General features: G+C 71.9%; 6 protein-coding genes across 6 annotated transcripts; 3 read left to right on the top strand and 3 right to left on the bottom strand.

Moving 5' to 3' along the window:
* Nucleotides 1–1,949: 1,949 nt before the first annotated feature.
* AURANDRAFT_71069 (hypothetical protein) lies at nucleotides 1,950–5,762 on the top strand (the record flags this gene model as incomplete). Its single annotated transcript, XM_009036280.1, has 2 exons — nucleotides 1,950–4,294; nucleotides 4,523–5,762. The coding sequence occupies 2 exons, from the start codon at nucleotides 1,950–1,952 to the stop codon at nucleotides 5,703–5,705; spliced, it is 3,528 nt and encodes a 1,175-aa protein (XP_009034528.1).
* A 97-nt stretch (nucleotides 5,763–5,859) lies between these two features.
* AURANDRAFT_16110 (hypothetical protein) lies at nucleotides 5,860–6,135 on the bottom strand (the record flags this gene model as incomplete). The annotated part of the gene is made up of 1 exon (XM_009036141.1): nucleotides 5,860–6,135. A coding segment is annotated over one exon (276 nt), but the record flags the coding sequence as incomplete, so codon positions are not given.
* A 2,083-nt stretch (nucleotides 6,136–8,218) lies between these two features.
* CRY1 (hypothetical protein) lies at nucleotides 8,219–9,989 on the bottom strand (the record flags this gene model as incomplete). The annotated part of the gene is made up of 2 exons (XM_009036140.1): nucleotides 8,219–8,915; nucleotides 9,106–9,989. The coding sequence occupies 2 exons, from the start codon at nucleotides 9,987–9,989 to the stop codon at nucleotides 8,219–8,221; spliced, it is 1,581 nt and encodes a 526-aa protein (XP_009034388.1).
* A 1,753-nt stretch (nucleotides 9,990–11,742) lies between these two features.
* AURANDRAFT_22094 (hypothetical protein) lies at nucleotides 11,743–11,946 on the top strand (the record flags this gene model as incomplete). The annotated part of the gene is made up of 1 exon (XM_009036281.1): nucleotides 11,743–11,946. A coding segment is annotated over one exon (204 nt), but the record flags the coding sequence as incomplete, so codon positions are not given.
* Nucleotides 11,947–11,999: 53 nt separating this feature from the next.
* AURANDRAFT_22062 (hypothetical protein) lies at nucleotides 12,000–12,308 on the bottom strand (the record flags this gene model as incomplete). Its single annotated transcript, XM_009036139.1, has 1 exon — nucleotides 12,000–12,308. A coding segment is annotated over one exon (309 nt), but the record flags the coding sequence as incomplete, so codon positions are not given.
* Nucleotides 12,309–15,669: 3,361 nt separating this feature from the next.
* AURANDRAFT_62296 (hypothetical protein) lies at nucleotides 15,670–20,735 on the top strand (the record flags this gene model as incomplete). Its single annotated transcript, XM_009036282.1, has 3 exons — nucleotides 15,670–16,449; nucleotides 16,656–19,001; nucleotides 19,050–20,735. The coding sequence occupies 3 exons, from the start codon at nucleotides 15,670–15,672 to the stop codon at nucleotides 20,733–20,735; spliced, it is 4,812 nt and encodes a 1,603-aa protein (XP_009034530.1).
* Between the last annotated feature and the right edge of the window lie 1,235 nt (nucleotides 20,736–21,970).

Below are 21,970 nucleotides of genomic sequence, written 5' to 3'. Positions count from 1 at the left end.
TTCGCTGGATCTCCGGCCGCATGCGGTCGAGGCGCAGCCGCGCGAAGCGCACGCCGCGCTCCGCGGCGGGCCGCCGGCCGTCCGTGTAGCGCACCGCGTAGCGCATCTCCCGGTCCACGGCGGTGATGCGGCAGGGCCGCACGCCGTCGCCGCCGTCGGCGTCGCCGGCGCCGTCGTCGGCGCCGTCGAGGAAGTGCGACGCGCGGTGGCGCAGCCGCCGGAGCTCCTCCGTCAGGGCCCGCGACGAGAACCGCGACCGCGGCGCGTCCTGCCCCTTGGCGACCCAGGCGTCCTTGCCCGCGCAGACTTCGAGCTCGCACTGCTTGCAGTACCTGCGCGGGGCGCCCCTCGGGGGCGCGCGCGCGGCGCGGCGCGACGCGGGGCCGACATCAGGAAGGGCAGCCGCGCGCACTGCGCGCCGAGCAGCCACTGCGACACCGCGTTCTGCAGCTGCGGCGACAGCTTGTGGAGCAGCTGGTAGTTGAACTTGACGCGGAACAGGCCCTCCGACGCCTCCAGGTACTCGCGCACGCTGTCGATGGCCGCCGGCGGCACCTTGTTCTCCTCGAGGAAGTCGCGGAGCGTGTCCGACGTCATCCTGAAGTCGTTCGCCGCGGGGTCCGTGTTGCAGAGCGTGTTCGTGAGGTCCGCGATGAGGTAGCTCATGAAGAGCAGCCCGAAGAGCATGTTCGCCACGGACAGGCCGCACTCGCCCGCGGTGACGTAGCTGCTCTCCGCGAGCAGAGTGCTCAGCGCCCAGTCCAGGCAGATCGCGTACTCGGTCCAGACGCCCGCCTGGCCGTCGCGGTCCAGCAGCGGCGTCCCGTAGTGCCCCCGCTGCGTGATCACCGTGTCCGCGTCCTTGTCGCCGCGCTTCGTCTGGACGTCGTGGGCGAAGCGGATGCCGCAGGCCTCGTAGTGGACCAGGAGCACGAGGCCGACGAGGTACTTGATGATGATGCGGTCCTTGTGCTTCAGCGACCCGATGGCCGCGCGCCAGTTCCGCTCGAACTCGACGAGGCGGCTCACGCGGCAGAGCTTGAAGAGCGACACGTAGTTGAAGCGCCGCAGCGTCGCCGCGCGGAAGTAGGACGTCGTGGCGTAGCGGGCGACGACGCGCCAGGGCACGACGGCGACGACGTCGAGCACGACCCAGGACCGCGCGTAGCGCCTGGGCAGCAAAAGGGTGCGAAATTCCCAACTTTGGAGGCTCCTATTCGTGTCGAAGATGGCCGTGTTGAACTTGAGCACGATGTCCACGAGAAAGATGGCGTCGATGGCCCCGACGATGACCTGCACCGCGGAGACGTCGGGCGCCGCGTCCAGGTCGACGAACGCGAGATCGAAGGGCACGACGACGACGGCCGCGAGGATCGCGACGAACCTACCAAAAGCATGACGGTCACGATGGCTCATCGGTGTCCCACCCCACATCTCTCGACCGTCGGCCACGGGACGCCGCGACGCACACGGCGCTGTCGAAGGCCATGCGCCACTCCGCGTGCGGATCGAGCACGGGGCAGTCGGCGTGCTGCCGCGCGGGGAAGCGCCGCCGCTTCGGGCCCAGGCGCACGTAGTCGTCGTGGTGCTTGCTCTCCTCCTCGATGAGGCCGAACCAGAGGTCCCGCGTCGACATGCCGCCCTGCTTCGCGAGCTTGGGCCGGCTACCGCCCTTGCGCAGGAGCCCGCTGCCGCCGTGGCCGAAGAGCTTCGCGCGCCAGGGATGCCGCGCCGGCAGCGCCGCCGGCGGCGCGGTGAGCTCCAGGGTGCTCTTCGCCTCCTCGGCGAACTCGCCGGCCATGGTCCTCAGGGCACGAAGAGCGCGGCCATGCTGACCATGCTGCCCAAGGGCATCGACACCTTCATCGACGTTGTTGAAGGTGCTGATGAAAAACTCCCAAAGCTGGAGACGCGGAGCTGGATCCTGCCCGGGGCGACGAAGGACGACGATGAACGCGGAGCAGGACTGGGGGGCCCTCCTCGACCGCGATGGGCGGCCCGGGGACGACGCCGACGCGGCCTACGACCGGGAGTACGCCGACGGCGACGGCGGCTCCAAGTCCGTCGTGTTCAAGTCCGGCCAGGGCTCGACGACTGGCCTCTCCGAGTTCTGCTCCATGACGTCCCTGCGCCTCAGCGAGATCGGCGACGGCGCCGGGGGCGACCCGGACCACGTGCCGGCCTACGGCGAGGGCCACGAGATCAACGACGTGAACACGGGGAAGGCGCTCTACGTCGTCGAGAAGCTTTTAGGGAGCGGCGCGTTCTCCGACGTCTACCTGACGGTCCGCAACGGGCGCCACTTCGCCATGAAGTGCCTGAAGCTCGACCCCAACGACTTCTCGCGCTACGACCGGGCCGAGTTCGGCCTCTGCCGCGAGGCGTCGCTGCTGCTGGGGCTGCCCGCGCACGGCAACATCGTCTGCCTCCGCTACGTCTACGCGGACCGCGAGGCGAGCGGGTCGAGCGTCGGGCGCTTCCTCGTCTTCACGGACGCCGTGTCCGGCAGCCGCGAGCTCTCCACGGCCGTCGACGACGGGAGCTTGTTGGACGGGGAGCCCGCGGAGCGGCGGGTGCTCCAGGTCGGCCACCAGCTCGCGGTGGCCGTGCACCACGTCAACGCACACGGCATCCTCCACCAGGACGTCAAGCCCGACAACTGCCTCATCTTCTTCGACGGGGACGACGGCGTGACGGTGAAGCTGCTGGACTTTGGCATGGCGACGCGCGGAAACGGCGCGGGCGCGGAGCTACGGTGCCGGCTCAGCGGCTTCTCCCCCGGCTACGAGTCCCCCGACATCGTGCGGCTCCTGGGCTCCCTGAAGCGGGAGCGGAGCGAGGCGACGTTCAAGGAGAAGCTCGCGGCGAGCTCGCTGTCCGTGGCCCAGCACGACCTCTGGTCCTACGCGATCACGCTGCTCAAGCTCTGGGAGGCTTTCGCGGGCGTCTCGCCGGCGACGACGCGGTCCAACGCGTCGGGGTCCCGCGCGCGGGCGCGCCTCGACGCCCTGCCCGAGGCCGCGGTGCCGGCCGAGGTCCGAAAGCTCCTGCGGACCTGCCTCGACGCGGACGCCGACCTCCGCCCGCCGTCATTGGAAACCCCGCGCGACGTCTGCGAGGCGTTGTTACCGGCGCGGCTCCGGCGGCCGCGGGCCGAGGAGCCGGGCGGCGGCGACGATCTAAGGGCCGCGGCGCACAACAATCTGGCCGTGCACATGACCGCGCTCGCCACCAAAGGCATCGCGCACGACGTCATGCTCCACGAGGCGGACAAGCTCTACGCGCAGGCCATCGCGCTGGAGCCCGCCGTGTCCCTCTTCCACGCGAACCGCGCCTTCCTGTCGTGCCAGCTGAACCGCCCGGAGGCGGCGATCGCGTCGTGCGAGGAGGCGCTGCGCCTCGAGGGCGAGACGCCCGTCTACATGACGAACCTCGGCACGGCGCTGCTGCTGCGCACGGAGGCCTTCAACCCGCCGAGCCGCGTCTACGAGCGCGTGCTCCAGCGGCGCGCCGAGGCCGCGGAGGCCGCGCGGCTCGAGGCCAAGGTCCGCCGCTTCAACTTCGGCGCGAAGGCGCACCCGAAGTCGTCGGACAACCAGTTAAAGGAGGAGCGGACGCCGAAGAAGTCCATCATCGGCGGCGAGGCGCTCCTGGACGCCGCCCTCGAGGACGACTACGCGAAGGAGCACCGCGACTACCTCACGCGGCGCCGCGAGAACCAGGTGCTGGCCTTCGCGGCGTTCCACCGCGCGGTGCAGCTCAACCCGGACCACCACGCGGCCTTCAAGGGCGTCGCCATGGCCGTGCCGGGCGCCGTGCACATCGGCTTCCGCGACTTCCGCGCGTCCGACGCCGTGCCCTACGTCATGCTCGGCGACGTTTTACTCAAGTACGGCGCGAAGCGCCGCGCGGCGAGCGCCGAGGTCCTCGTCACCCAGGCCCAGAACGTCGACTTCCACATCCCCTTCGACCACGCCGCCTGCCTCGACTTCGCCAAGGCCTGCTACGAGCGCGCCGCGCGCGTGATCTTGGAGGACCCGGAGCGGTCCGTCGGGTCGCGCGCGGCGTTCCTCGGCGTCTCCGTGAACAAGGAGCTCGGCGACCAGCGCCAGCAGACGCTCACGCACATCGCCCGCCGCGTCTCGAAGGTCTACCGCCTCCGCGCGGCCCACGCGCTCGCGAAGGGCGACCTGCTCCGCGCGCTCAAGCACACGGCGACGGCCGCGGCCAAGTACGGCGCGCCGCGCACGTCCGCGTCCAAGCCCGCCAAGGTCGCGCCCCTGGAGAAGGATAAGTGAAGGACCTTGGCGTCGGGGGAAGTGTCGGGGGCCAGATGAAGTGCCAGATCTAGATGAAGGCCTAGATGTTGAAAAGGGGTAAGAAGCCAAAGTTTCCGCGCTGGCAACGTCGAGCTCGGCCAGCGAGAACCTTCCGCAAAGCAAAAGCAAGCGCCGCGTCGAGCCACAGTTTTGCGCGCGGCGCGGGTTTTTACGCGCGTTTCATCATCCGCGCACCGCCGCAGGTTACAACACACCATGGCCAAGCACAGCGACACCGAGGAGGAGGAGAGCGAGGAGGAGTTCGAGGAGGAGTCGGAGCAGGAGGAGTCTGAGGATGAGGACGAGGACGAGGACGACGAAGAGAGTGATGGCGAGGCCGAGGAGGAGCCGGACGACGTGCTCGCCGACGAGGAGCCGGCGTCGAAGAAGGCCAAGAAGTCGCCCGCCGCGAAGAAGTCGCCCGCCGCGAAGAAGTCGCCCGCCGCGAAGCCCGCGGCCGCGGCCAAGAAGTCGCCCGCCGCGAAGAAGGCCGCCGCGAAGCGCAAGTCGGCCTCGGACTCGGACGACTCCGACTCCGACGACGAGCCCATCGCCAAGGGCGCGGCCAAGAAGAAGCTCGCGAGCGGCTCCGGCGCCAACGCCGCGGCCGGCGCGCCCGAGGACGCCGCGCCCGAGAAGAAGGTGGCCGTCGCGCCCGAGCCCGCCGCCGAGCCCGCGGCGCCCGCCGCCGCCGCGGCGCCGCCGAAGAAGAAGGCGGGCCCGCGCGTCGGCGACGCGCGGAGCGAGATCCAGCACTTCGTGCTCTCCGGGAACCGGCCCTACTGCGCGCAGGACGTCGTGTCCGCGCTCGCGCCGCGCTACGACAAGGGCGTCGTGATCTCGATGCTCGACGGCCTCGAGCTCGAGGGCGTGCTCCTCTCCAAGGCCGTCATCGGGTCCCAGAAGTGCTGGTGGCCCGACCAGGCCAAGGTCAAGTCCGCGACGGCCCAGGAGATGCGCGACTACCAGGCCGACGCGCGCGACGCCGCGCGCGAGGCCAAGGAGCTCGGCGGCCAGGCCGCGGCGTACGAGCGGCGCGCGGCGGAGACGCTGGCCCGGCCGTCCAACGGCGACGTCGACGCCTTGATCGCCGCGGAGCGGTCCAAGGTCGAGGCGCTCGAGGGCCGGCTCCGCAAGCGCGGCGCGGCCAAGCCCGCGACGCTGCCGCAGATGAAGAAGGCCTGCAAGGCGCACAACGACGCGCGGTCGCTCTGGCTCAAGCGGAAGCGCGCCTTCAAGGACGTCGCCGACGTCATGGCCGACAACATGGACACGAAGCCCAAGAACTTCGTCAAGGCCGTCGCCGACGACCAGTGCGTCGAGACGGACGAGGACGCCGGCGTGACGCTCCCCGCGCCCGACGCGCTCCCCATCCCCTCCGCCTGAGATGCCCACCCGAGGCCCAACCCCCCCAAGACCGAAGCTAAGACCCCCGCCGTCCGGACCCCGACGCTGCGACCCCGGACGTCGACGCCCCGCGGACTTTTTTAGGCGCGCGCGCTCAGCGGAGCGTCGCGTAGGCCTTGCCGTTGTAGAACTTGCCGTTGTGGAACTGGCCCTTCCAGTTGACCTTGTCCGTGTCCGTGTAGCAGCCCATGCCGTGCATCTTGTTGTCGCGCCAGCCGCCGACGTATTTCGCGCCGTCCGGCCACGCGTACTCGCCCTCGCCGTCGAATTTGCCGCCGGCGAACGCGCCCACGTACTTGGCGCCCGTCGCGAAGGCGATCTCGCCGGCGCCGTGGAGCTTGTCGTCGGCCCAGTCGCCCTCGGACGTCTCCGGGCCCTGGATCATCGTGCCCTTGCCGCTGCGCTTGCGCTGGCCGTCGACGACGACGTACTCGCCCTCGTAGCGCGACCCGTCGACGAACGTGAAGACGCCCTCGAGCGCCGGCTCCTCCACCGACGGCTGCGGCGTCACCGCCGCAGTGATCGAATTCTCCCCCTCCTCGACCTCCATCGTTTCGTTCGCGCGTTAGTATCAAGGCACCGTGCAGCGATGGTGCCTTGGTCGCACCGGGGCAGCATGCGGGCTCCACAGTGTGATAGCAGCTCCGCGAGGAGATGACAGCGCAATGAGGCGCCGCCGAGCATAAACATGCTCCGCGAAACGCTGCTCGCGCTCTGCGCCGCGGCCGCGGCGGCGGACGAGGCGACCTGCGGCCTCGTCGTCAACGTCGACGGCGCGGACCACGCCTTCCGGACGCGCGCGCCGCCGCCGCCCCGCGCGGACATAGAGGCCGCGGCGCTCGACTTCGCGGCCGCGCACCCGAGCCTCGCGGGCGCCGGCTGCGACGGCGCTCCGTGCGTCGCGGCGCGCATCGCGGACCACGTGCTGGCGGCCTGCGCGGAGGACGAGTACGCCGACCGCCTGCGAACGGGCGAGGCGACGGTCAAGTGCGCGACGCTCGCGGGCGTCGACGCCTGCGCGACGCTGTCGCCGCCGCGGCTCGCGGCGGGCGAAGCCGTCGCGCACTTCATCGCGGGCCTGGCGCGCGCGCTCCCCGAGACCGCGCGGTCCATCGCCGAAAAGGTCGTCGCGCCGCTCGGCGGCGACGTTTTTTTGGCCGTGGGCTCGGAGCAGGCCGTGGCCGCGTCGCCCGCGCGCTGGGCCGCGGCGCTCGGCGAGTTCGAGGGGCGCCTGGCCCAGTTCCTCGTCGCCGACGGCACGGGGCCCTTGCAGAAGGCGCAGCTCTGCTACCAACACCTCGCGGCCGCGGAGCGCGCGGCCGGGCGACGGTACGCGGCCGTCGTGCGCCACCGGCCGGACCTGCTCTGGGTCCGCGACGTCCCGCGGTCGCTGGTGGCGGCCGAGGGCGTCCGCCACTGCCTCGACGTCGTCGCGTTCTGCGGGCGCGGCGACGTCGACGACGGCTTCCCCTGCGACGTGCCGCACGCCCGGGAGAGCGTCGCCGTCGGCCCGCGCGGCGTTGCGTCCTCGGCGGGCTGCGCGCCGGAGCTGCAGTTCACGATCGTGCGGCCCCTGGCGGCGCAGGACCGCGCGGAGCGCCACCTCTTCCGATTCTACCATTGGGCGTCGCAGCTCGCGGCGCTGGTCGACGGGGGGCTTCCGGACGCCGTCGCCGAGTGCGCCCTGGATTTCCTGGCGCTGTCGTGCCGCGCGTACGACGCGTTCCTCGGGGACTGGGCCCGGGAGGAGGCGGCGGTCGCCGCGGACGGCACGGTGCCGGGGCCCGCGCCGCGCGGCGACGAGGCGTCGCCCGCGCGCGACCTCTTCGACGGCGTCGCGGCGGCCGACGCGGCGGCGGCGAAGCGCGCGCTCGACGCCTTGGTCCGCCTCTACGAGCGCGAGCTCGGCGTCGTCCCGGGCCTCGGCCCGGGCTCCCAAACCTTGGGCAGCTGTTTCCAGCCGGACCGTTGCGAACGAATCGTGTTCGGACGGTCGTTTCGTGCTTCCGACGCATGGCAGAAATCCCGATTTTCGTCGAAAACTGCCGCTTCGACGGTCGTTTCGTGCTTCCGACGCATAGGTTTGGTTCTCCTGCGAAAATGGCTCCGTTTCACGGACCTTTATTTTTCACAGTTCCCTACGTCGATTTCAACTGGGCTCGACGGGGCACGACCCGGCGTCCCGTGGCCGCGACGAGTTTCGAGAGATTTGGGGTGGGAAAGCAATGAGAAATCGTCACCGTCGTGCTTGGTAGGCACGACCGCTACGTCGCCGACGACGCCACGGGCCCGCCGCGCGTCGCCTTCCTCGACGCGCAGTGCGCGCCGCGGCGGGACTGCGCCGCCGACGCCTACGCGCGGTCGCTCTGCGCGCGGTCCTTCAAGGACGACGTCCTCGCCGCGCCGATCCACGGCCGCTTCCCCTACGTCGGGACCTTCTGCGCCGGGTAACGAGGAGTGTCGACGGTCATTTAAAGAGCCTCGCGAAGCCCCTACTCGGCCCAGGCCGAGGCCTGGACGCGGCTCTTCTGCTTGCGCTTGCGCTGGATCTGGGCCCGCTCGCCGCCCTTGCCCTTGCGGTCCTGCTGGTGGGACTTCTTGCCCGGGCGCGCGCCGTCGGGGAACTTGAAGCCCTGCGTCGGCAGCGGCGCCGGGTAGTCGCCCGCGCCCGCGGCCTCGCGGTCCGCCTTGGACAGCGACGACGGCGTGAAGCACTGGGGCGCGGGCACCTTGGCGAGCTCGGGGATCCAGAGCTTGACGTAGTCGCCTTTGGGGTCGTAGTCCTTGGACTGCTTGAGGATGTTGAAGCGGTTCACGCGGCCGCCCGAGAGGCCCGCGGCGGCGTGCCAGTTGCCCCAGTTCGCCTCCGGCGTGTAGTCCACGAGGTGCTCCTCGAAGTGCTCGGCCCCCAGGCGCCAGTCGAGGCCGAGGTCGAGGACGAGGTAGGACGCCACGTTCTGGCGGCCCCGGTTCGACATGAAGCCCGTGGCCGCGAGCTCGCGCATGTTCGCGTCGACGAGGGGCGCGCCCGTCTCGCCCGCCTTCCAGCGCCGGAGCGCCTCCGGGTCCGCGCGCCACGTGCGCTCGCGGATGTCCTTGACGCCGTAGGGCCGGAAGAGCTTGGAGCCGTATTTTTGTGCGTAGAAGACGAAGTAGTCGCGCCACGTGAGCTCGAAGACGACCCAGTACCTGCGTCGAAATCAAATCTTCAACCCGACTTCAATGTGCGCGTCATTGAACGAATTTTGCCGGACTCTTCGGCCGTGCTTCGAGAACTCGATGAGAGCAATCGATTCGTCCAAAAATCAGCCGAATCGACTTCGAATTGACCGAGCTAGAGAATTTCAAACCAGCGGTCGATTTCCACACGACCCAGTACGTGGACTTGTTCTTGATGCCGCGCGTGCGCTCGTAGTCCGCGCAGGCCCGCGCGACGGCGCGGGGCGACACGCAGCCGCGGCTGAGCCAGGGCGCGAGCTTCGTCGAGTAGCCCTGGCCGATCATGCCGTCGCGCGTGTTGAAGTAGTCCTTGAGGCGATCTTCCTCGAAGACGTACTTGCGCAGGCGCGCGAGCGCCGCGGTCTCGCCGCCCGCGGGCGCGAAGAAGTCGCCGCGGCCGTCGCAGGCCGCGTCGGCCGCGTCGTAGCCGAGGGCGTCGAGCGTGGGGAGCGGCGCCGCGAGCTTCGCGTCGACGCCGGCCGGCGGCGCCGGCAGCGTCGCGGCTTTCGGGAAGACGTCGCCGCGGACGCGCGTGCCCGCCTTCTCGACCTTCGTGCGCCAGGCCGTGAAGAGGTCGTGGAAGGCGACGCCGCGCAGGTCCTCCGGGTGGTAGAGCGTGCCCTCCCAGACCTTGGCCAGGGGCGCGACCTTTGCGACGGCCGCCTCGTCCTTCCGCTCCTCGGAGCAGGCCGCGTCGGAGCAGAGCACGGTCGCGTCGCCGCCGACGGCGGCGCAGAGGCCCGCGAGCACGTCCGCCGGGCGGCCCCGCTCGACGACGAGGCCGCTGCCCCGCGCGCCGAGCGTCGCGCGGAGGTCGTCGAGCGCCTCGAGCGTGAACCGCGCGCGCTTCGCGCCGCACTTGCGGCTGCCGCCGCTCTCGCTCGTCGCGGCCGCGTCGAAGACGCGGTCGTCGAGCACGTAGACGGGCAGCACGGGGCCGCCGCGCGCCGCCGCCTCCGCCAGCAGCGCGTTGTCGTGGACGCGCAGCTCGTCGCGGAGCCAGACGATCGTCGTCGGCTTGGCCGTCGCCGCGAGAGCGCTCATCCTGGCGCGCTGGCGGACGGTTTGAAACGCTGCGGTGCGGCTGAATAGCAGCGCCACGATGGTGCAAGAGCGCATGCGAAGCTCTCGAGTGAAGGTGTGTGACTGCGCCGCGCTGCCACCGCAGGGCCGCCGCGAAGTCGCTGATGATGAAGTCGCCGCTGAACTCATCGTGAAGTGCAATGTCGCCGAGGAATTAGAGCCGGAACGCCGCGGGCGCGGGCTTGGCCGCGGCCGCGGGCGCCGTCGTCCGCGCCTTGGGCTCGCGGGGCCGCGGCTCGGCCTTGGGCGGCGGCGGCGGCGAGAGGGGCTCGGAGAGGGGCTGGAGGAGGCGGAGGAGCGTCGGCAGAGCGCTCAGCTCGATCCACTCGTCGCTCCGGTTCGTGTAGACGTAGGACACGTCGTCGATGGTCCCGTTTGTCATCGCCGCGCGCAGGCCGTCGAAGCCCACGGGCCCGCGCTGCTCGCCCTCCAGGTCCTGGTAGTAGTACTCCATCTCGAGGTAGTCCGTCTGGCCGAAGCCGCCCGCGTCCCGCTCCTCGGTGGAGGCCCGCGACCGCGGCGACGAAGCGGGCGTCGACGACGTCGGCCGCGGCGACGACGTATCGAGGGACGCGAAGGCCGCGTTCATCGCCGCCGCGGCCTCGTCGACGGCGCTCGTGCTCGGCGCCGCCGCGCGGACGCGCGCCTTGGCTAACGCGTACTGCAACGCTCGGATCCACTCCTCGAACTCGCGGGCCGACGGCGCGCGGACCGCGAAGGGCAGCTCGCGCTCCGCGCCGTCGCCGTCGAGCGTCGGGTGGACTTCGAAATAATTCAGCGCCTCGTCCGTGTTCGCCGGCGCGTGGCGGCCCCGGAGCCGGACCTCGTCGGGCACGTTGACCTTGGTCCGCCCGGGGATCAACGTCACGACGCCCGCGACCTTGGTCATGGCCGCGTCGGAGCAGTAGGTCCAGGTGCCCGCGTCGATGTCCAGGGAGAAGTGGCGCTCGCTCCAGTTGCGCCGGCCGAAGAGGAACGAGCCGACGCCGGACCCGCGCGGCGGCGACTTCACTCCGCCGGCCGCGTCGGACGACGACCCGCGCCGCGACCCGCCCTTCTTGAGGAGCACGCCCTGGACGCGCAGGTAGCCCTCGCGGTCCATGTGGTTCGCGCTGTACATGTTCGGCGGCGGGTACTCCCAGCCGTCGTAGGTGCCGTAGGCCGCCATCGCTCCTCTCGGCTTGCGGGGGTGCGGGGCGTCGACGGGTGTGCGCGACGCGCCGGAGAAAACGAGCACGGCTGCGACGACTGGTTCTAGGACCGCGGCCGACCGGAGGGACGACGCGCGGGCGTCGAGGAGTGGGCGGCAACGGGCGCCGGCGACGGCAGAGGCCGAGGTGCTCGACTCCTCGCTCGAGCTCGAGATTTCTGCCACTCCAGGGTGGGCGTGGGAACACGACCACCGGCGCCTTCGACGTGCCCATGCTTGCCGCGCGGTGCCTGGCCCGGCGCGCCCTCGCGTCCGCGCGAACGGCCGGCGCCGCCGCGCGCGCCGCGCCGCACGCGCCGCGGCGCTTCTCGACGGTCAACCTGACCTTCGTCGACTTCGAAGGCGAGTCCTTCGCCGTGACCGGCACGGAGGGCGAGACCGTGCTGGAGGCCGCGCTCGCGGCCGACATCGAGATCGAGGCCGCGCGCGTCCTCCCGCGTCCTTCCGCGCGCGCGCGCGGCGGACCCGCCGCGGCGGACGCCGAGGCGACCCGCGCCCCGCAGGTGCGGCGGCGAGCTCGCGTGCTCGACGTGCCACGTCATTTTGGAGCAGGGCCTCTTCGACTCCCTCGACGAGCCCGACGAGGAGGAGGTCGACATGCTGGACCTCGCGTGGGGCCTCGAGGACACGAGCCGCCTCTGCTGCCAGCTCAAGGTCGGCCCCCACCTCGAGGGCGCGGTCTTCACGCTCCCCGAGGACCCGTATTAGGCGTGCTCCTTGTAACACACAGACATTTTAACTTGTACTAACACACAGACATTTTAACAGGCGAAGTAGCCGAGGGACACGTTGAGGTAGTAGAGGTGGTCCGCGACGGACGTGCACAACGTGCAGTTGTCCGAGCAGGACGCATCCTCGCCCGAGCCGTCGCAGACCGTGGCCACGGTGCTGTCCTCGTCGTAGTAGACCTCCGTGGGCAGGTGCGCGTAGCCGAGCCAGAACATGTCGTCGAGCGGCAGATGGGGCACGCAGTCGCGGTAGTGCGTCACGCGCGTCTCCGACAGTCCCGCGTCCGCGTAGCTCTCGACGAAGTGGCCATCGCCGAGGCGCGGCGAGCCAAAGGTCGTCACGTCGGCGACGGCCAGCGACACGTTGTGCCGAAGAGGCCGCGCGCGAGTTCGAACGCGAGGAAGACCGCGGGCGCCGATCCCGCGGAGTGGCCCATGAGGCGCACGCGAGAACTCTTGAACCGCGCCGCGGCGCTCGTGAGGTTCCCCAGGAGCCCCGGCCGCAGGGCGTAGATACCAGTCGAAGAATCCGCTGTCGACGCCGACGTCCGGCAGGCTCTCCCACGGGTGGATCTTGACGAACTTCAGGTTGTTGATCCAGTTCGGCACGTTCTCGGAGCCGCGGAACGCGACGAAGAGCGTTTTCTCCTGGTCGTCGTAGCCGACGACGGCGCGCCCGCCGCCGCCGTCGAAGATCGCGTGGACGTCGACGCGGTCGACGCACGTCGGGCACGCCCAGGCGGTGTCGCCCGGCGCGACGCAGTAGCTCGCCTGGGCCAGCGCCAACGCGCGGCGCGCCGCCGTCTCGTCGTAGGTCGATGCGTGGTGCTTCTTGTCCGAGGCGACGCTTGGCGCATCTTGTTCGCGGCGCGCGTCTTGCGCGGACGCGCGGGCCAGGACAGCGGAGAGCGCTACGAGGAGGCGGCGGCGCATGATTCAGAGCAGCGCTGGAACGCGTCGAGAGGCTCGGCGGGCGCACGGCCGCAGCGACGCGCGAGACTCGGAGGCCGACTCTGGAGGTCTTTTCAATTGCACATGCCGGTCGGCATCTCGTCGGCATCATGGCGTCATGTTAACCTGTTGAACCCATGCGCGCCCGAGGAGGTCCAGGAGGAGTACCCCACGTTTTCCTTGTCGGACGCAAGGACCTTCGACTCTTTACGCCGCCCGCGCGTCGTCGACGAGGCCCGCCCAGACCGGACGCGCGAACCACTCGCGCGTCGGGCACATCTACAAGCCGACGCCGGCGACGTGCGCGCCGCGCTCGGCCGACTTCGTCGCCGCCCACTTGCTGTCCACGACGCGCTGGCGGTCCGCTTGGAGCGATGCCCTCCGCTCCTTGGCGGAGGCGGTCGCGGCCGCGGGGGCGGCGGCGGCGGCGGCGGAGCCGGAGAGCCAGTCGGGGCCGGACGCGGCGCCCATGGCCCACGCGGCGCCCATGGTCCCAGTGAAACCGGCGGCGGCCTTGGCGGGGGCGGCGACGGAGTGAGCGAAGCCGGACGAGGCGCCCATGGCCCACGACGACCCCAGGCGGCCCGTCGAGCCGACGGCCGCAGCCTTGGCGGGGCCCGCCGCGGCCGCGGGGCGGGCCGCGGCGACTTCGGAGCCGGAGAGCCAGTCGGGGCCGGACGCGGCGCCCATGGCCCACGCGGCGCCCATCGCGGTGTAGTCGCGGGCGCGGTCGACCGCGGTCGACGCGAAGTGGCTCATCGACCCGTCTGTCACGGCCTCGGCGGGGACGGCGGAGTGAGAGAAGCGGCGCCGGCGGTCCGCGCGCGCCGCGCGGCCCGTGCGGAGCCGCGCCGCCCAGCTCGACGACGGCTCCTGGGCGCTCGCGCCGGGCGAGGCGTCGGAGTAGGCGCCCATGGCCCACGCGGCGCCCATTGCCGCGGTGAAGTCGCGGGCGCGATCAACCGCGGTGGACGCGAGGTCGCTCGTCGAGCCACAGACCGCGGCCTCGGCGGAGACCGTGGCCGCGGGGGGCGCCGTGGCCGCGGGGGCCGCCGTAGCCGCGGGGGACGCCGTGGCGGCGGCGGAGCCGGAGAGCCAGTCGGGGCCGGACGAGGCGCCCGTGGCCTTGAAGTCGCGGTCCTTGCCCTCGAACGCGCCAGCGGTGGACGCGAAGTGGCTCATCGAGTCACCGGCCGCGGCTTTGGCGGGGGCGGCCGTGGCCGCGGGGGCGGCCTTGGCGGGGGCGGCCGTGGCCGCGGGGGCGGCCATGGCCGCGACGGAGTCAGAGAAGTCGGACGAGGCGCCCATGGCCCATGACGACCCCAAGTGGCTCGCCGAGCCACCGACCGCGGCCTTCGCGGGGGGCGCCGTGGCGACTTCGGAGCCGGAGAGCCAGTCGGGGCCGGACGAGGCGCCCATGGCCCACGCGGCGTCCCATTTGAAGTCGCGGTCCTTGCCCTCGAACACGCCCGCGGTGGACGCGAAGTGGCTCATCGAGCCACCGACCGCGGCCTTGGCGGGGGGCGCCGTGGCGACCTCGGAGCCGGAGAGCCAGTCAGGGCCCGACGAGGCGCCCATGGCCCACGCGGCGTCCCATTTGAAGTCGCGGTCCTTGCCCTTGAACGCGCCCGCGGTGGACGCGAAGTGGTCCATGTTGCCACCGGCGGCTGTCGGGGCGGGGGAGACCACGGCCGCCCCCGCGGCTACGGCGGCCGCCGAGCCGGAGAGCCAGTCGGGGCCGGACGCGGCGCCCGTGGCCTTGAAGTCGCGATCCTTGCCCTTGAACGCGCCCGCGGTGGACGCGAAGTGGTCCATGTTGCCACCGGCGGCTGCCGGGGCGGGGGCGGCCGTGGCGGCCGCGACAGGGGCGGCCGCGACAGGGGCGGGCGCGACAGGGCCGGCCGCGACGGGGGCGGCCGTGGCGGGGGCGGCGGAAGACGCCGCCGCCGAGCCGGAGAGCCAGTCGGGGCCGGACGAGGCGCCCGCGGCCTTGAAGTCGCGGTCCTTGCCCTTGAACGCGCCCGCCGTGGAGGCGAAGTGGTCCATGTTGCCGGAGGCGGCGGCCGTGGCGGGGGCGGCCGCGACGAGGCGCTCCTGCTCCATGTTCGCGAGCGCCCGCTCGGCGGCCGACCGCTCGCCGGAGCCGGCGACGTCGCCCGCGAGCCAGGCCGGCGCGGACGAGCCGCCCACGGCCTTGGGCGTATCCTGCGTGAAGGCGCCCACGCGGCCGCCGAGCGGCGGCACGGAGCGCTTGACGTTCTCGGCCGCCCGGGCAGCGAAGTGCTTCTTGTTGTTGAGGAGCTCGAGCTCGACCGTGGCCGCGATCCACGCGGCCTCCCACGCAGCCTGTTGGGCCGCCTTGTTGTTCGCGAGGCGGCCGTCGGCGCGGATCGCGTCGAGCGCCGCGCGCGCCGCGACCTCCGCCGCGGTGAAATGCACGTTCTTGCCGTCGACCGAGGCGACGGACTGCTGCTCTTCGAGCCACGAGGAGCGCAGGGCCGTCGCGGGGGCCCGTGGCGTCGGCGGAGCGGTCGTGAAGGCCGCGACGCCCGCGCTGAGCGCGGCAACTCGCAAACAGAAGCCCATGTTCTCAAATCCCCTGCTTGCGGACTGATGTCAGTGTGTCGGCAGCAACTGCGACTCAACATGGGTGCTTCTTAACCGTCACAAACCAAAGGTGTCGTCGTTACTACACGAGCGCGGACTGCGTGCTGTGTGTGTGCGTCCTGCGGGGCAGCCCGTAGCGGCAACCATGGGCTACGCCGAGGCCATGGCGAAGATCGGCATGCGCATGACGAAGACGAACCTCGCGCGGGCCGAGGCGAATCCCAAGGTGACGATCACGACGCCCAAGGCCGAGCCCAAGGCCGACGACGGCGCCGCCGCGGCGCCGCGGCCCACGGCGTCGAGCCCGGGCCCGAAGGCGCCGAGCACGCCGAGCGTCGTCGGCAAGCTGCTCCGCGGCGCGGACCGCGTGGGCCGCGCGTCGACGGCCCAGGCCGTGCGCGAGTTCCACCTCAAGAAGGAGATGATGGACTTCGCCGAGGACCAGTACGCGCTGGCGGAGACGCACGGCGACCAGCGGGGCAAGGCGCAGCGCCTCTCCGTGCGGCTCCAGGGCTCGGAGCACCTCGCCGTCGGCGGCGCCAAGAGCCCCCGCGAGGCCCCGTCGTCGCCCGCGGCCGGCGCGGCCGACGACAAGCTCGAGGCCGCGCTGCTGCAGCTCCGCGACGTCGCGTCGGACGCGAAGCTCCTGCGGGGCGAGCACGTCGCGGAGCACCAGCGGGCGTTGACCACGGCCAGCGGCGTCGAGCTGCTGCCCCACCGCTTCTGCTTCTCCGAGGAGCCGCCGCTCGCGAACGAGATGCACATCGTCACGCCCGGCGTCGGCGAGTGGTACGCGATCCGCCTGCTGCGGAGACCGTCGCACCCCGTGCGCGTGAACATGGCGTCGCGGTCCGACTCCATCCTCATCGAGCCGCCGTCCGTGGCCTTCGCGGGCGACGGCTGGGCCGAGCCCAAGCACGTCTACGTGTCCGCGCGGCCCAGAGCCACAAAAGGGTGATTCAACGTCGCTTCAACGTGAGTGTTCCGCGCGCGCGCGTTCCGGAAACAGCATCCACGCTTCGAGAGCGCTCCGAGAGATGATCGTTCGTCCAAAAATCAGCCGAAACGAGTGGAAAACGGCCGAGATAGGAGCCTTTGAAGTTGGGAATTTCGCACCCTTTTGCTGCCCAGGCGCGGCCGTCGTGGGACGAGCTCCGCGTGGCGACGCACGTCGTCCGCATCTGGCACTACGTCGTCAGCGACGACGCGACCTTCCACAACGCGCGCGTGCCGCCCCTGCCCGTGCACTGCTACAAGACCGCGAGCCCGAACGTGCTCACGTTCGGCAACGACGACGACGGGCAGCTCGGCTCGCTGAACCGCATCTACCCGAAGCTCGACGACTACAACCAGATCGAGCTCCCCCACGAGCTGTCCCGCGCCTTCCTCGACGCCCACCGCGCGGCGCTCGACGGCCTCGACGAGCAGGACCGCGCGAAGGCGGGCGTCCGCGACTACACCCGCCACGCGCACCACCGCGCGCACGCCGAGGGCATCGCCGCGGACGGCGGCGCGTCGCCGACGTCGCCGTCGAAGGACGCCGCCGGCGGCCTCACGCTGAGCCGCAAGCAGGCGCGGGCCATGCGCAGGGCCTTCCAGGAGCTCGACCCGGATTCGACGAACGCGGCGTACATCTCGTCCGACAGCGACGTGCCCCCGGACGGCCCGGCCTTCCGGCGCTACGTCGCCGTGCGCCTCGGCCACCGCCACGACGAGAAGCACGCGACGCGCCAGGGCGACGGCCACAAGGTCCTCGACATGGCCGCGGGCGGGTCGCACAGCGTCTTGGCGTGCTACGACGGCAACGTCTACGCGTGCGGCGCGAACGACGAGGGCCAGCTCGGCGTCGGCGACCTCGTCCCGCGCAAGCTGCCGACGCTCGTCGAGTTCCCGCGCGACGAGGACGTCGACGAGGGGCCCCTCTACCAGTCCATCGCGAAGCACCACGACCGGCTCTTCACGGAGCGCGTCGTCGTCGTCGCCGTCGCCTGCGGCTGGCGCCACAGCGCGGCCATCTCGACGAACGGCGCCTGCTTCGTCTGGGGCGAGAACAGCAACGGCAAGCTCGGGCTGGGCAGGGACGTGCCGCGCGCGGAGCGGCCGACGCGCGTCTTGGGCGGCGTGCTCGACGGCGTCCTGGTCCTGCACGTCGCCTGCGGCACGGAGCACACGCTCTGCGGCGGCGTGGACCACGACGACTCGCGGAGCTTCGGCCTCTACGCCTGGGGCCACCGCATCAACGGCGCGCTCGGCGTGCCGACGACGTTCCGGACCGACGGCGCGACGCGTACCGAGGCCCACGACATGTCGGACCTCGTGCCCCTCTACGAGCCCGTGCTCGTGCCCGGGTCGCGGGGCGTGCCCGTGCGCCAGCTCGCCTGCGGCACGTTCCACTCGGCGTTCGTCGACGGCGACGGCCGCCTGCTGACGTGCGGCCTCGGCGACAGCGGCCAGCTCGGCCGCGACCTGCGGCGCGTCGCCGCGGACCCCGTCGACGGGACCCCGAACCGGGCGCGGGCCGACGCGCGGGCGTTCACCTTCGGGCCCGTGCTCCTGCCGCGGCGGTCGCGGCTCGGGGCCGCGCGGCTCCGGTGCCTTAGGGTGGCGTGCGGCGGCAACCACACGGTGCTGCTGAGCTCGTCCCACGAGGTCTTCAGCTTCGGAAAGGGATCGTCGGGCCAGCTCGGCACGGCGGAGCTCGAGCACCGCGCCGCGCCCGCGCGCCTCGACGCGCTTTTAGACAAGGGCGTCATCGGCATCGCGGCCGGCGCGTCGTTCTCCGCGGCCTGGACGGAGAGCGGCCACACCTACGTCTGGGGCGAGGCGACGGCGGGCCAGCTCGGCCACGCCAAGGAGCACCACACGTCGTCGAACGTCATGCCGCTGCCGAACTTGGTGCCGATTTTGTCGTACGCGCGGTGCCGCTCTTTAGCCTTTGGCGGGTCCCACACGCTCGCGCTCACGGAGCACGACACGGTGACCGTGAAGCGCATGGTGTCCAACTCGCGCGCCTTCTTCAACGACTTCCGGGGCCACGCGCGGCTCCACCGCCACGTCGCCGCGGAGCGGAAGCTCCGCGACGCGCAGCGCGACACGCGGCACCGCGACCGCGCCGCGCGGCGCACCTTGGCGATCGCCGGCGCCGAGGCGCCGGGGCCCGACGACGCCAAGGCGCGGTCGCGCGACGCGGCCCGGGAGCTCCGGTCCGCGGCGGCGCACTACCGCGCGGACCGAAGGGTCTGGACGAAGCGCTTCAAGCTTTTGAAGCTCGTGTCCTACGTCGACGGCGAGCTCATCGTGAACCGGCGCGCGCAGACCAAGGTGCTCGCCGCCGTCGGCGAGGCGCGGCTCGTGAAGATTTTGCGGGTCGGGCCGCCGAAGGAGGCGTACCTGCCCTACAAAGCCCCCGCGGACGCGCCCGACGCCGCGAGCGTCGACGCCGTCGTCGCGGCGCCGCGCGACGAGGCGCCGGCCTTCGTGAGCGCCGCGCGCGACGCGTGCCTCGCGCGCGTCGCGGCAAAACAGGACGAGCGGCGCCGCAAGGACGAGGCGCGCGCGCGGCAGCGCGCCGCGAACCGCGCGAAGCGCCTCGAGGCGCGGCGCGCCGTGCGCGACGCCGCGCGCCTCGACGTCGACGACATGCGCCGCGCCAAGTGCGCGCTCCACGAGCACTGGGACGCGACGCGGCCCTCGCAGCGGAAGCTGCCCTCGGCCCACGGCGTCTACCCCGTGACGGGCCTCGTGAACCGGGGCGGCCAGGACGGCCTGCGCTTCGCCGTCGGCGCCTTGTTCGATTTCGTGGGCGCCGCGGGGCTCTACGCGCTCCGCGTGACGTCGTCGCAGCTCCGGGCGACGTACGACAGCGAGCTGCTCGGCTACGTCGAGACGCTGCTCTGGGACCGCAAGGAGTGGGCGCGGCGCGGCCGCGCGTCGCCGGGCACCGGCGACGCGTCGCCGGCGTCGCCGGCGTCGCCGGTGAAGGGCGCCGCGGCGCCGCCGCCGGGCGGCCAGCGGCGGCTGCTGAGGGGAACGTTCCACGCGAAGCGCATGATGGGCAACGCGCGCTTCCTCGACATGATGCAGCGCACGGGCAACAACCGCACGACCTACCGGCCGCGCCTGTCCCTCGGGCCCAAGCCCGCGCGCGCGCCCCGCGGCGGCCCCGCCGCGCCGGCAACGCAAGAGTCGCGCGTCGAGTACCGCGGCGCCGCGCGGCCCCCGGCGGGCGCGCCGCGCAAGGAGAGCGTGCGGAGCCGCATCACGCGCCGCATCCAGACCGTCTACACGCGCGCGGAGGCCGGCCGCGCGCCCCGGCGGAGCGACGCGGGCGCGGGCGCGGCGTCCGAGTCCGACGGCGAGTCGTCGTCGTCGTCGTCGGCGGAGACGCCGGCGCGGCCGGCGTCGGCGGCGCCGGCCCGCGGGGCGACGCGCCGCTTCCGCGACGACGTCCGCGAGGGGCTCCGGGCCGCCGCCGCCGGCGCGCCGCCGCCGGGCGACGACGGCGCCGCGGAGGCCGTCGACTGCGCCTACGAGGCCTTCCACGTCGCCGCGGCCGCGCGGCCCAAGCGGCGGCCGGACTCGGCGCCGCCCGGCGGCAAGCGGCGCCCGGGGAAGCGCGCCGCGAAAAGGCCGAAGTCCGCGCCGCGCAAGGCGCCCGCGCGCTGGGTCGGCGCGGGCGGGCCCAAGCCCCGGCCGCCGCCGGCGGCCGCGCCGGCGGCCGCGCGGCCCCCGCGGCCCAAGCCCGCGCGGCGGCGGCCGCCGCCCGCGGAGGCGCCCGCGCGCGACGCCGACGGCCTCGCGGGCGACGGCGGCGCGGCCTTCGACGCGGCCGCCGGCGCCTTCGTCGCGCCCGTCGGCGCCGCCGCGGCCTTCGTCGAGGTGCCGCCGGCGCCGGCGCCCGCCGCCGAGGCGCCCGCGCCCGCGCGCGAGGCGCCCGCGCCGCGCGACCCCGACCTCTACGCGGGCGCGGCCGTGACCGCGCGGCCCCTCTACGCCGTCGACGCCTCCGTCCTCCGCCGGCCCGAGGCGCCCGCGGCCCGCGCCGCCGACGAGGTCCACGCGGCGAAGCTGCGCCTCGTCGTCGCCAAGAAGAAGGCCGCCGACGCGCGGCGCCACGGCCGGGACGTCCTCGACGTGTCGCCCTACGTCGCCGGGCCGCCGGGCAAGGGCCACGCCGGCAACCCCTGGCAGCTCGGGGCCTTCTCCTTTTAAGCCGACGAATTAGGTACGTTTTCCTTTACGTTGCACTCGTGTTGAACCCCCAGGCCTGAGGGGACGATGTAAGGGTGTATTAAAGTGTGTATTAGACTAGTAGAGCTCATCCTCCTCTCTAGCGCATAAGGCGACGCACCCCGCCTACGCGCCTACCTCCAGTTTTCATCATCCTCCTCCAGTTTTTCCTGAAACCTGTCAACGAACACTTCGCGCTTGGCCTGATCTTCCCAACCCAAAGTTGTCGTTCTTGCGAATTCCACAAGATCGTAGTAGTCTTTCACGTTGTCATTAACTAAAGGTTCAAAATAAGCAAATGCTGCTTCGAACGCATGATTCGGATCGCTCCAGTGTCCTAGCGCCTGGGAAAGTCGGGCCTCAGCGCTCTCAACGTAGCCGTCCGGAATGTCGGGACGTCCGTCGGGATCGACGATTCTCCCAACAAAGGTCATCCAGGAATCAAAATCAGACGTATAAAATAATCGTTTGAATAAATCGTGCTGCTGCGGGTTGACATGCTCCACCGCTGCGACGATCCGTTCGAGGCCGTCGCTCGAGGGTTCGAAGATCCGTAGGGCCCATTCTGTGAGCCTCCCCCCCCACATCTCCCTTCGTGCGTCCGCCTGCAAGACCGCTTCAAGGACGAGCGACGGCTCGAGCAGCCAGCCCGCGCGGACGTTCGCCACGTCCCCCTCGGCGAGTGAGCGACGCGCTTCGCGGAAATCACTGTCACTCATTGGAGCTCCCAAGCGGCTCACCAGCTCCAGGCAGCGAGTCACGGGCCGGTAGCGACCTCTAGTGAGGACGAGACGCGCCGCGCTTCTCATCTCCTTCGAAACAGACTTCACGCCAATGACGCCAGCGGCAGGCAGAAACTCGAGAGCGATGTTACACGCGGTCATGAGCGACGGGCGCGAGGGACGGCGCGCCTCAGACGTAGGAGGACGGTCCGCCATCGGAGTCGAGGTAAGTGGACGGTCTGACCGATTCTCCCTCCCACTTCGCAGACGCTCACATATCGCGTCGACGGCTGCCCCTCGGGTAAAGAATGACCTCAACATCGTTTGCGTCGACTGCGGGCTGCTCATCTGGGCTGCCCATCGGCGCCCACCGACGCGCGCTCCGACCGCGCGCCTGGAGCAAATCCAAGCGCTCATACGCTCGCCGCCGCGACCTTGGCGAGGCAGCGCCCGCGGTGCTCGTTGCAACGCGCTGGTCGTCGGCGACGACGGCCC

Source organism: Aureococcus anophagefferens (assembly GCF_000186865.1).
Source record: "Aureococcus anophagefferens unplaced genomic scaffold AURANscaffold_4, whole genome shotgun sequence".
NCBI lineage: Eukaryota > Pelagophyceae > Pelagomonadales > Pelagomonadaceae > Aureococcus > Aureococcus anophagefferens.
Note: the sequence above shows the minus strand (reverse complement) of the source record. Positions and strands in the feature narration are given on the sequence as shown.